Raw genomic sequence first — 15,942 nt, forward strand, 5'->3', positions numbered from 1 at the left:
CAGCTGGCGGATCTCTCATTCCTCTCTCACACAAACACACTCTTGTTGACAATATCCTGATCCTAAAACGACCGTGCTACTCATCGATTCGTGAATCTATTAAGGACATGACGTGCATAATTGTACTCCACACAAACGGGGGAATATTTGAAGTTGATCATATTTGAACCGGGTCTGGTAAACTGCGCCGCGCTCAACTCAATGTCACTTCTCAGGAGACAAGGTTGTACAGCGACGTTCCTGTACAGCTGTTTCTAAGACCTGCAGACTTTTGTTCCAGCCCAGTGTTGCACACTCTGTGGAGGCCCTCCACGACCGGAGATGCCGAACCCCAGTCACCTGAACCTTCCCACCTAGTAGTAGTGGCTGATGGTGTAATGTCTGTGCAGTACTGAGTGTAATATCAACTGTAGGAAGTACAATCTGGCTGTCTGACAGGCTGGCTGTCTGACAGGCTGGCTGTCTGACAGGCTGGCTGTCTGACAGTCTGGCTTGTTGCCTGGTTGTCTGGCTGGTTGCCTGGTTGTCTGTCTGGCTGTCTGACAGGCTGGTTGTCTGGCTGTCTGACAGGCTGGTTGTCTGGCTGTCTGACAGGCTGGCTGTCTGACAGGCTGGTTGTCTGGCTGTCTGACAGGCTGGTTGTCTGGCTGTCTGACAGGCTGGCTGTCTGACAGGCTGGTTGTCTGGCTGTCTGACAGGCTGGTTGTCTGGCTGTCTGACAGGCTGGTTGTCTGGCTGTCTGACAGGCTGGCTGTCTGGCTGTCTGACAGGCTGGTTGTCTGGCTGTCTGACAGGCTGGTTGTCTGGCTTTGTGACAGGCTGGTTGTCTGGCTGTGTGACAGGCTGGTTGTCTGGCTGTCTGACAGGCTGGTTGTCTGGCTGTCTGACAGGCTGGTTGTCTGGCTGTCTGACAGGCTGGCTGTCTGACAGGCTGGTTGTCTGGCTGGCTGGCTGTCTGACAGGCTGGCTGGCTGTCTGACAGGCTGGCTGGCTGTGGCTGGCTGGCTGGCTGTCTGTCTGGCTGTCTGTCTGGCTGGCTGCCTGGCTGGTTGTCTGGCTGCCTGGCTGGTTGTCTGGCTGCCTGGCTGGTTGTCTGGCTGCCTGACTGGCTTGCTGGTTGTCTGGCTGGTTGTCTGGCTGGTTGTCTGGCTGGTTGTCTGGCTGGTTGTCTGGCTGGTTGTCTGGCTGGTTGTCTGGCTGCCTGACTGGCTTGTTGGTTGTCTGGCTGGTTGTCTGGCTGGCTGGCTGGCTCCAGAGCAGTTGCCAGTTGGGGAAATGTAAATTAAGTCATGCTTTGATGGTCTTGGCCCTGGTCTGTATTCTATTCCAAGATTTGGACACACACACACACACACACACACACACACACACACACACACACACACACACACACACACACACACACACACACACACACACACACACACACACACACACACACACACACACACACACACACACACACACACACACACACACACACACACACACACACATTACACACACACACACACACACACACACACACACACACACACACACACACACACACACACATTATTACACACACACACACACACACACATTACACACACACACATTATTACACACACACACACACACACACACACACACATTACACACACACACACACACACACACACACACACACACACACACACACACACACACACACACACACACACACACACACACACACACACACACACACACACACACACACACACACACACACACACACACACACACACACACACACACACACACACACACACACACACTTTAGCCTCTGTATTTGGTCTCTTTGTGAATCTCCAATCTCTCTGGGTAGAGAGAGGTGCCTGTGGTTAGCTCTAGCTTTATAATTAGCCAGTATATTGGAGTGGTGTCACTGAGAGCCGAGGGAGAGATGGACGAGGCAGATGCTGAAAATGTGTGTGTGTCTGAGTCAGAGAGAGAGAGTGGGGTGGAGAGTGATAGAATGAGAGAGGGAGAGAAAGATGACCCGTCTCCGACCTTCACGCTGTGAGCAGATAGCGAGAAAACAAACAATTTCCCCACTGCTCCTCGCAGCACTCTGTCTTCATTCTCTCTCTTTGTGTGTGTGTGTGTGTGTAATACAAAAAAGTAAACAACAAAAGTGTGTGTGTGTTACGGTTTGTGTAGATGTGCTGTGTTTCTTATACCTAGGTCCAGCTGGGTGGATGTGCGCAACTTAATTTGTGTGTGAGATGAGATGTGACCGCAAACTAAATGAAATGTATCCTTTGTTCATAGTTCCTTTATCCCCTTAATAAGGTTAATATTTCTTTGGGTGCCCATTGCTTTATCAAGGCCTTGTGAGCTGCCAGCCTCTCTCTCTCTCACAGTTTCTCTGAAAATGTGGCTGCTGCCTCTCGTCTCCCAGATGAGATTGCAGAGCGTGTGCACAGACACGCACAGACACGCACAGACACGCACAGACACGCACAGACACGCACAGACACGCACGCACACCTACGCACGCACGCACGCAAACCTACGCACGCACGCGTGCACGCACGCACGCACACCTACGCACGCACACCTACGCACGCACGCACGCACACCTACGCACGCACACCTACGCACGCACACCTACGCACACCTACGCACGCACGCACGCACACCTACGCACGCACGCACACCTACGCACGCACGCACGCACGCACACCTACGCACGCACACCTACGCACTCACGCACGCACGCACGCACGCACGCACACCTACGCACGCACACCTACGCACGCAGGCACACCTACGCACGCAGGCACACCTACGCACGCAGTGTGATAGAATGAGTGCACGCACGCACGCCCGCACACCTACGCACGCACACCTACACACATACACCTACGCACACCTACACACATACACCTACGCACACCTACACACGCACGCATGCACACCTACGCACGCACGCACGCACACCCTACGCACGCACGCACGCACACCTACGCACGCACGCACGCACACCTACGCACGCACGCACGCACGCACGCACGCACGCACGCACGCACCTACGCACGCACGCACGCACGCACGCACGCACACTCTACGCACGCACGCACGCACGCACACCTACGCACGCACGCACGCACGCACACCTACGCACGCACGCACGCACGCACGCACGCACGTACGCACGCACGCACACCTACGCACGCACGCACGCACACCTACGCACGTACGCACGCACACCTACACACACATACACCTACGCACACCTACACACATACACCCTACGCACACCTACACACATACACCTACGCACACCTACACACATACACCTACGCACACCTACACACATACACCTACGCACACCTACACACATACACCTACGCACACCTACACACATACACCTACGCACACCTACACACATACACCTACGCACACCTACACACATACACCTACGCACACCTACACACATACACCTACGCACACCTACACACATACACCTACGCACACCTACACACATACACCTACGCACACCTACACACATACACCTACGCACACCTACACACATACACCTATGCACACCTACACACATACACCTACGCACACCTACACACATACACCTACGCACACCTACACACATACACCTACGCACACCTACACACATACACCTACGCACACCTACACCTACGCACACCTACACCTACATACACCTACGCACACCTGCACACATACACCTACGCACACCTGCACACATACACCTACGCACACCTGCACACATACACCTACGCACACCTGCACACATACACCTACACACCTACATACACCTACGCACACCTACACACATACACCTACGCACACCTACACCTACACACATACACCTACGCACACCTACACCTACACACATACACCTACGCACACCTACACCTACACACCTACACACCTACACACATACACCTACACACATACACCTACGCACACCTACACCTACACACCTACACCTACACCTACATACACCTACGCACACATACACCTACGCACACATACACCTACGCACACCTACGCACACATACACCTACGCACACCTACACACACACCTACGCACACCTGCACACATACACCTACGCACACCTGCACACATACACCTACACACACCTGCACACCTACACACATACACCTACACACACCTGCACACCTACACACATACACCTACACACACCTACACACATACACCTACGCACACCTACACACATACACCTACACACACCTACACACCTACACCTACACACACCTACACCTACACACACCTACACACCTACACCTACGCACACCTACACACATACACCTACGCACACCTACACACATACACCTACGCACACCTACACACATACACCTACGCACACCTACACACATACACCTACGCACACTCACACACACACCTACACACACATACACCTACGCACACACATACACCTACGCACACACATACACCTACGCACACCTACACACACACCTACGCACACCTACACACACACCTACGCACACCTACACACACACCTACGCACACCTACACACATACACCTACTCACACCTACACACATACACCTACGCACACCTACACACATACACCTACGCACACCTACACACATACACCTACGCACACCTGCACACATACACCTACGCACACCTGCACACACCTGCACACACCTGCACACATACACCTACGCACACCTACACCTACATACACCTACGCACACCTACACCTACATACACCTACACACATACACCTACGCACACCTGCACACATACACCTACGCACACCTGCACACATACACCTACGCACATACACCTACGCACACCACACACACACACCTACGCACACCTACACCTACGCACACCTACACCTACACACATACACCTACGCACACATACACCTACGCACACATACACCTACGCACACCTACGCACACCTGCACACATACACCTACGCACACCTGCACACATACACCTACGCACACCTGCACACATACACCTATGCACACCTGCACACATACACCTATGCACACCTGCACACATACACCTACACACACCTACACACATACACCTACACACACCTGCACACCTACACACATACACCTACACACATACACCTACGCACACCTACACACATACACCTACACACATACACCTACGCACACCTACACACATACACCTACACACACCTACACACATACACCTACACACACCTACACACATACACCTACACACATACACCTACACACACCTGCACACCTACACACATACACCTACGCACACCTACGCACACCTACACACATACACCTACACACCTACACACACCTGCACACACCTGCACACATACACCTACGCATACCTACACCTACATACACCTACGCACACCTACACCTACATACACCTACACACATACACCTACGCACACCTGCACACATACACCTGCACACATACACCTACGCACATACACCTACACACCTACACATACACCTACGCACACCTACACACACACCTACGCACACCTACACCTACGCACACCTACACCTACGCACACCTACACCTACACACATACACCTACGCACACATACACCTACGCACACATACACCTACGCACACCTACGCACACCTGCACACATACACCTACGCACACCTGCACACATACACCTACGCACACCTGCACACATACACCTACGCACACCTGCACACATACACCTACGCACACCTGCACACATACACCTACACACACCTACACACATACACCTACACACACCTGCACACCTACACACATACACCTACACACATACACCTACGCACACCTACACACATACACCTACACACATACACCTACGCACACCTACACACATACACCTACACACACCTACACACATACACCTACACACACCTACACACATACACCTACACACACCTGCACACCTACACACATACACCTACGCACACCTACGCACACCTACACACATACACCTACACACCTACACCTACGCACACCTACACACATACACCTACGCACACCTACACCTACGCACACCTACACACATACACCTACGCACACCTACACCTACGCACACCTACACCTACACACATACACCTACACACACGCACACCTACACACACACACACCTGCACACACATACACAGACCTACACACAGACCTGCACACACACACACCTGCACAACTACACACAGACCTACACGCACACCTACACACAGACCTACACACACACGCACACCTACACACACGCACACCTACACACACGCACACCTGCACACCTACACACATACACCTACACACATACACCTACGCACACCTACACACATACACCTACACACACCTACACACCTACACAAACACACCTACACACCTACACCTACGCACACCTACACACATACACCTACGCACACCTACACACATACACCTACGCACACCTACACACATACACCTACGCACATACACCTACGCATACCTACACACATACACACATACACCTACGCACACCTACACACATACACCTACGCACACCTACACACATACACCTACGCACACCTACACACATACACCTACGCACACCTACACACATACACCTACGCACACCTACACACATACACCTACGCACATACACCTACGCACATACACCTACGCACATACACCTACGCACATACACCTACGCACATACACCTACGCACATACACCTACGCACATACACCTACGCACATACACCTACGCACATACACCTACGCACATACACCTACGCACACCTACGCACATACACCTACGCACACCTACACACATACACCTACGCACACCTACACCTACACACATACACCTACGCACACATACACCTACACACATACACCTACGCACACATACACCTACGCACACCTATGCACACCTGCACACATACACCTACACACACCTGCACACATACACCTACGCACACCTACACCTACATACACCTACGCACACATACACCTACATACACCTACGCACACATACACCTACGCACACCTACACACACACCTACGCACACCTGCACACATACACCTACGCACACCTGCACACATACACCTACACACACCTGTACACCTACACACCTACACCTACACACACCTGCACACCTACACACATACACCTACGCACACCTACAAACATACACCTGCACACCTACACACATACGCACACCTACACACGCACACCTACACACGCACACCTACACACGCACACCTACACACGCACACCTACACACGCATACCTACACACGCACACCTACACACATACGCACACCTACACACACACACCTGCACACACATACACAGACCTACACACAGACCTGCACACACACACACCTGCACACCTACACACATACACCTACGCACACCTACACACATACACCTACGCACACCTACACACATACACCTACGCACATACACCTACACACATACACCTACGCACACCTACACACATACACCTACGCACATACACCTACGCATACCTACACACATACACCTACGCACACCTACACATATACACCTACGCACACCTACGCACATACACCTACGCACACCTACACCTACACACATACACCTACGCACACATACACCTACGCACACCTACACACACACCTACGCACACCTACACACACCTACGCACACCTACACACACACCTACGCACACCTGCACACACACCTACGCACACCTGCACACATACACCTACACACACCTGCACACATACACCTACGCACACCTACACCTACGCACACATACACCTACGCACACCTACACACACACCTACGCACACCTGCACACATACACCTACACACACCTGTACACCTATACACCTACACACACCTGTACACCTACACACCTACACACACCTGCACACCTACACACATACACCTATGCACACCTACACACATACACCTGCACACCTACACACATACGCACACCTACACACGCACACCTACACACGCACACCTACACACGCACACCTACACACGCACACCTACACACGCACACCTACACACATACGCACACCTACACACACATACGCACACATACACAGACCTACACACAGACCTGCACACACACACACCTGCACACCTACACACATACACCTACGCACACCTACACACATACACCTACGCACACCTACACACATACACCTACGCACACCTACACACATACACCTACACACATACACCTACGCATACCTACACACACATACACCTACGCACACCTACACACATACACCTACGCACACCTACACACATACACCTACGCACACCTACACACATACACCTACGCACACCTACACACATACACCTACGCACACCTACACACATACACCTACGCACACCTACACACACCTACACACATACACCTACGCACACACATACACCTACGCACACACATACACCTACGCACACACATACACCTACGCACACACATACACCTACGCACACCCACACACACACCTACGCACACCTACACACATACACCTACGCACACCTACACACATACACCTACGCACACCTACACACATACACCTACGCACACCTACACACATACACCTACGCACACCTGCACACATACACCTACGCACACCTGCACACACCTGCACACATACACCTACGCACACCTACACCTACATACACCTACGCACACCTACACCTACATACACCTACACACATACACTCTACGCACACCTGCACACATACACCTACGCACACCTGCACATACACCTACGCACATACACCTACGCACACCTACACACACACCTACGCACACCTACATTTACGCACACCTACACCTACACACATACACCTACGCACACATACACCTACGCACACATACACCTACGCACACCTACGCACACCTGCACACATACACCTACGCACACCTGCACACATACACCTACGCACACCTGCACACATACACCTATGCACACCTGCACACATACACCTATGCACACCTGCACACATACACCTACACACACACACACACATACACCTGCACACCTACACACATACACCTACACACATACACCTACGCACACCTACACACATACACCTACACACATACACCTACGCACACCTACACACATACACCTACACACACCTACACACATACACCTACACACACCTACACACATACACCTACACACATACACCTACACACACCTGCACACCTACACACATACACCTACGCACACCTACGCACACCTACACACATACACCTACACACCTACACACACCTGCACACACCTGCACACATACACCTACGCACACCTACATACACCTACGCACACCTACACCTACATACACCTACACACATACACCTACGCACACCTGCACACATACACCTGCACACATACACCTACGCACATACACCTACACACCTACACATACACCTACGCACACCTACACACACACCTACGCACACCTACACCTACGCACACCTACACCTACGCACACCTACACCTACACACATACACCTATGCACACATACACCTACGCACACATACACCTACGCACACCTACGCACACCTGCACACATACACCTACGCACACCTGCACACATACACCTACGCACACCTGCACACATACACCTACGCACACCTGCACACATACACCTACACACACCTACACACATACACCTACACACACCTGCACACCTACACACATACACCTACACACATACACCTACGCACACCTACACACATACACCTACACACATACACCTACGCACACCTACACACATACACCTACACACATACACCTACACACACCTACACACATACACCTACACACATACACCTACACACACCTGCACACCTACACACATACACCTACGCACACCTACGCACACCTACACACATACACCTACACACACCTACACCTACGCACACCTACACACATACCTACGCACACCTACACTTTTACGCACACCTACACACATACACCTACGCACACCTACACCTACGCACACCTACACCTACACACATACACCTACACACACGCACACCTACACACACACACACCTGCACACACATACACAGACCTACACACAGACCTGCACACACACACACACCTGCACAACTACACACAGACCTACACGCACACCTACACACAGACCTACACACACACACGCACACCTACACACACGCACACCTACACACACGCACACCTGCACACCTACACACATACACCTACACACATACAAATTTACGCACACCTACACACATACACCTACACACACCTACACACCTACACAAACACAATTTTACACACCCCACACCTACGCACACCTACACACATACACCTACGCACACCTACACACATACACTCTACGCACACCTACACACATACACCTACGCACATACACCTACGCATACCTACACACATACACACATACACCTACGCACACCTACACACATACACCTACGCACACCTACACACATACACTCTACGCACACCTACACACATACATTTTACGCACACCTACACACATACACCTACGCACACTACTACACACATACACCTACGCACATACACCTACGCACATACACCTACGCACATACACCTACGCACATACACCTACGCACATACACCTACGCACATACACCTACACACATACACCTACACACATACACCTACGCACATACACCTACGCACATACACCTACGCACATACACCTACGCACACCTACGCACATACACCTACGCACACCTACGCACATACACCTACGCACACCTACACACATACACCTACGCACACCTACACCTACACACATACACCTACGCACACATACACCTACGCACACCTATGCACACCTGCACACATACACCTACACACACCTGCACACATACACCTACGCACACCTACACCTACATACACCTACGCACACATACACCTACGCACACCTACACACACACCTACGCACACCTGCACACATACACCTACGCACACCTGCACACATACACCTACACACACCTGCACACCTACACACATACACCTACGCACACCTACACACATACACCTGCACACCTACACACATACGCACACCTACACACGCACACCTACACACGCACACCTACACACGCACACCTACACACGCACACCTACACACGCACACCTACACACGCACACCTACACACGCATACCTACACACGCACACCTACACACATACGCACACCTACACACACACACCTGCACACACATACACAGACCTACACACAGACCTGCACACACACACACCTGCACACCTACACACATACACCTACGCACACCTACACACATACACCTACGCACACCTACACACATACACCTACGCACATACACCTACACACATACACCTACGCACACCTACACACATACACCTACGCACATACACCTACACATACCTACACACATACACCTACGCACACCTACACATATACACCTACGCACACCTACGCACATACACCTACGCACACCTACACCTACACACATACACCTACGCACACATACACCTACGCACAATACACACACACCTTACGCACACCTACACACACACCTACGCACACCTGCACACACACCTACGCACACCTGCACACATACACCTACACACACCTGCACACATACACTACGCACACCTACACTCTACGCACACATACACCTACGCACACCTACACACACACCTACGCACACCTGCACACATACACCTACACACACCTGTACACCTATACACCTACACACACCTGTACACCTATACACCTACACACACCTGTACACCTACACACCTACACACACCTGCACACCTACACACATACACCTATGCACACCTACACACATACACCTGCACACCTACACACATACGCACACCTACACACGCACACCTACACACGCACACCTACACACGCACACCTACACACGCACACCTACACACATACGCACACCTACACACACATACACAGACCTACACACAGACCTGCACACACACACACCTGCACACCTACACACATACACCTACGCACACCTACACACATACACCTACGCACACCTACACACATACACCTACGCACACCTACACACATACACCTACACACATACACCTACGCATACCTACACACATACACCTACGCACACCTACACACATACACCTACGCACATACACCTACGCACACCTACGCACATACACCTACGCACACCTACACACATACACCTACGCACACCTACACACATACACCTACGCACACCTACACACATACACCTACGCACACCTACACCTACACACATACACCTACGCACACATACACCTACGCACACCTACACACACACCTACGCACACCTGCACACACACCTACGCACACCTGCACACATACACCTACACACACCTGCACACATACACCTACGCACACCTACACCTACATACACCTACGCACACATACACCTACGCACACCTACACACACACCTACGCACACCTGCACACATACACCTACGCACACCTGCACACATACACCTACGCACACCTGCACACCTACACACCTACACCTACACACACCTGCACACCTACACACATACACCTACGCACACCTACACACATACACCTGCACACCTACACACATATGCACACCTACACACGCACACCTACACACGCACACCTACACACGCACACCTACACACGCATACCTACACACGCACACCTACACACATACGCACACCTACACACACACACCTGCACACACATACACAGACCTACACACAGACCTGCACACACACACCTGCACACCTACACACAGACCTACACCTACACACAGACCTACACCTACACACAGACCTACACCTACACACAGACCTACACCTACACACATGCACACCTACACACATGCACACCTACACACATACGCACACCTACACACATACGCACACCTACACACATACGCACACCTACACACATACGCACACCTGCACACCTACACACACGCACACCTACACACACGCACACCTACACACACGCACACCTACACACACGCACACCTACACATACGCACACCTACACACATACGCACACCTACACACACACACCTGCACACACACACCTGCACACACATACACAGACCTACACACAGACCTGCACACACGCACACCTACACACAGACCTACACCTACACACACGCACAGACCTACACCTACACACACGCACACCTACACACACGCACACCTACACACGCACACCTACACACACGCACACCTACACACACGCACACCTACACACACATACACACAGACCTGCACACACGCACACACCTACACACGCACACCTACACGCACACCTACACGCACACCTACACACAGACAGACGGAAACACACCTACACACACACAGACGGAAACGCACTACACACAGACACAGACTGAAATAAACAGAAACAGACAAACAGACATTATGTCTAAATCCGTCACCTTCATTTTTAGTGTGTAACAGATAGAGAAGTGCCACTCGTTGTATTTCTTGCATTAAAGAAGGTATTTGACAACGGTTATCTACTTTGTGAACTGTGAATAATTGCGGGACCACAAGAAAAAGCTGTAAAGCCTCCGTCACAACGGAGCAAGGATTTGTTGAGCTACGCGATTGGTCCATGAGTAACAACAACATTGGACTGGATCAATGGGATCGGCGTTGTGCCATTAAACCGATGAGTAGATTATTTTGCTTGGGAACGACAAACCTCTTCGCCGCTTGGCTACGGAACAGTCGAGGCGAGCTTCGTCCGGCAGCGCCGTTTCCCCAAATTTCGGACGATAGTTGGAGCCACTTGTCTTTTCCCTCCGTCAGGCCTTGAGGTTTATCTGAGGTTCGTTGGCCGCTGGCGCCTTTTCACTTCTTTTGCCAGGCAACGGAATGCAGTCATCTCACCTGTTGTCTCGGTCTCTCTGTCTAGATCCTGGTGAATTCGGCGAGTCCCACGCGTCCAGCGCTGCTCTATGAGAACGTGGTGGTGAGTGACGGCCCCATCCTCCGAGACCTGCTCTTCTCCCCGGACATGCAGCACATCTACACACTCTCCGACAAACAGGTAAGAGAGAAATACACACAGGCATGAACACGGCACACACACACACACACACATGCGTGAACACAGGTATGCATGCAAACACAAATATGCCCCGCGTGCACGCGCACACCGACACGCTCATCAACCAACATACACACACACACACACACACACACACACACACACACACGCACACACACACGTAGGGACACATCACACACACTCCCTCAGACAGCAGGTCTGAAGAAAGGCGGCAGGTGTCAGCGGGGGGGGGCTAATGATGCCTCATTACCTTAGACACACACAACCCTCCCGTAACCTGCAATTACATCTGTCTGTCTGGTGTGGGTCCCTGCAATTCCCCTCCCCTTGTCCCCGTCCCCCTGCCGACCAAGGCGCACACACACCAGGGGAATGGGCAAAGGTCAGGTGTAAAATCCATGTGGGGACCTGTTCATTAACAACCTCACCACTGGCTCGGCCGTGTACGGCTTTGAAGCTCTGGCTACGGGTCGCCTGTGTTGGCTTCTAATGATGCAGCTGACACCCCCTTTACCACTCATTAGTAGAGGGAGAGAGGGGGAGGGAGGGCGGTGGAGAGGGATTGAGAAAGAGGACAGTGAAAAGGCATCTGTGTGTCCATTTTGAGAATACGGTGTGACCGTTTCTCCGTAGGCGGTGGGTGAACAACTATGGCTTGAACAAAACATTAGGAACACCTGCTCTTTCCATGACAGACTGACCAGGTGAATCCAGGTGAAAGCTATAATCCCTTATTGATGTCACTTGTTAAATCCTCTTCAATCAGTGTAGACGAAGGGGAGGAGACGGGTTAAAGAAGGATTTTTAAGCCTTGAGGCAATTGGGACATGGACTGTGTATGTGTGCCATTCAGAGGGTGAATCGGCAATGCAAAATATTTAAGTGCCTTTTGAACGGGGTATGGTAGTAGGAGCCAGGCTCCCCGGTTTGTGTCAAGAACTGCAACGCTGCTGGGCTTTTCACGCTCAACCATTTCCCGTGTGGATCAAGAATGGTCCACCACCCGAAGGACATCCAGCCAACTTGACACAACTGTGGGGAGCATTGGCGTCAACGTGGGCCAGCATCCCTGTGGAACGCCTTTCGACACCTTGTGGAGTCCATGCCTCAACGAACGGAGGCTGTTCTGAGGGCGAAAGGGGAGCAACTCAATATTATGAAGTTGTTCCTAATGTTTTGTCCACTCAGTGTATATGACAGACTTGGAACATACACACATACTAAAATACTCCTGCACTCTACTTCACTTACACCCCCCCCCCCCCCACCAATGCCTGGCCGTGATCCCCATTAACAGAAACCAGGTTGGGGTTAAGCCGAGGGGTGCTTAAGGAGGGGCCAGGGGTACCTCTCTGTGGGGTAGACCCCATTATTAATGACTAGAAAGGTAATTCCCTGAGCCCACCCTCTTACCCTTACCCCACTGCACACCCTCCCTTCGTATTAAATCCATGTCTCGGCTGCTCCCCCCTTCTCCTTCTTCTCTCTCTGACACGCTCCATTCTAAGACAAAATTGAGTGCCCCCCCTGAACCGGCTTGCATTGATCCCATTCCATTTATTTTTTTAAAACCATCTCACCCTTCCTTTTTAACCCCTTTCCTCATCTTTTTCTCGTTCTCGTTCTCTCTCTCTCTCTCTCTCGTTCTCTCGTTCTCTCGTTCTCTCGTTCTCGTTCTCTCGTTCTCTCGTTCTCTCGTTCTCTCTCTCTCGTTTTCTCTCTCTCGTTTTCTCTCTCTCCTCTTACACCTCTACTGCCCTGGTATGAGATAGCTGTGGAATATTCTGGTATTGGATCTTGCATGGAAGGGAGAAGAGGGGGT

The 15,942-nt window shown here is 51.6% G+C and overlaps 1 protein-coding gene across 3 annotated transcripts in view; it reads left to right on the top strand.

Annotated features, from left to right (window-relative positions):
- Positions 1-15,942, top strand: part of LOC118389002 (plexin-A1-like) — a 302,199-nt gene that overhangs the window by 114,171 nt on the left and 172,086 nt on the right. For 2 of the 3 annotated variants that reach the window (XM_052527315.1, XM_052527316.1), the window contains exon 4: positions 13,965-14,127. In XM_052527315.1, coding sequence (XP_052383275.1) covers positions 13,965-14,126 — 162 coding nt within the window. In that variant the 3' untranslated portion in view covers position 14,127. Of the gene's footprint in view, positions 1-13,964; positions 14,128-15,942 lie in introns of those variants that run through there. The other variant, XM_052527317.1, reaches the window with a different exon arrangement.

Source organism: Oncorhynchus keta, chromosome 10 (genome assembly GCF_023373465.1).
Source record: "Oncorhynchus keta strain PuntledgeMale-10-30-2019 chromosome 10, Oket_V2, whole genome shotgun sequence".
Lineage (NCBI taxonomy): Eukaryota > Metazoa > Chordata > Actinopteri > Salmoniformes > Salmonidae > Oncorhynchus > Oncorhynchus keta.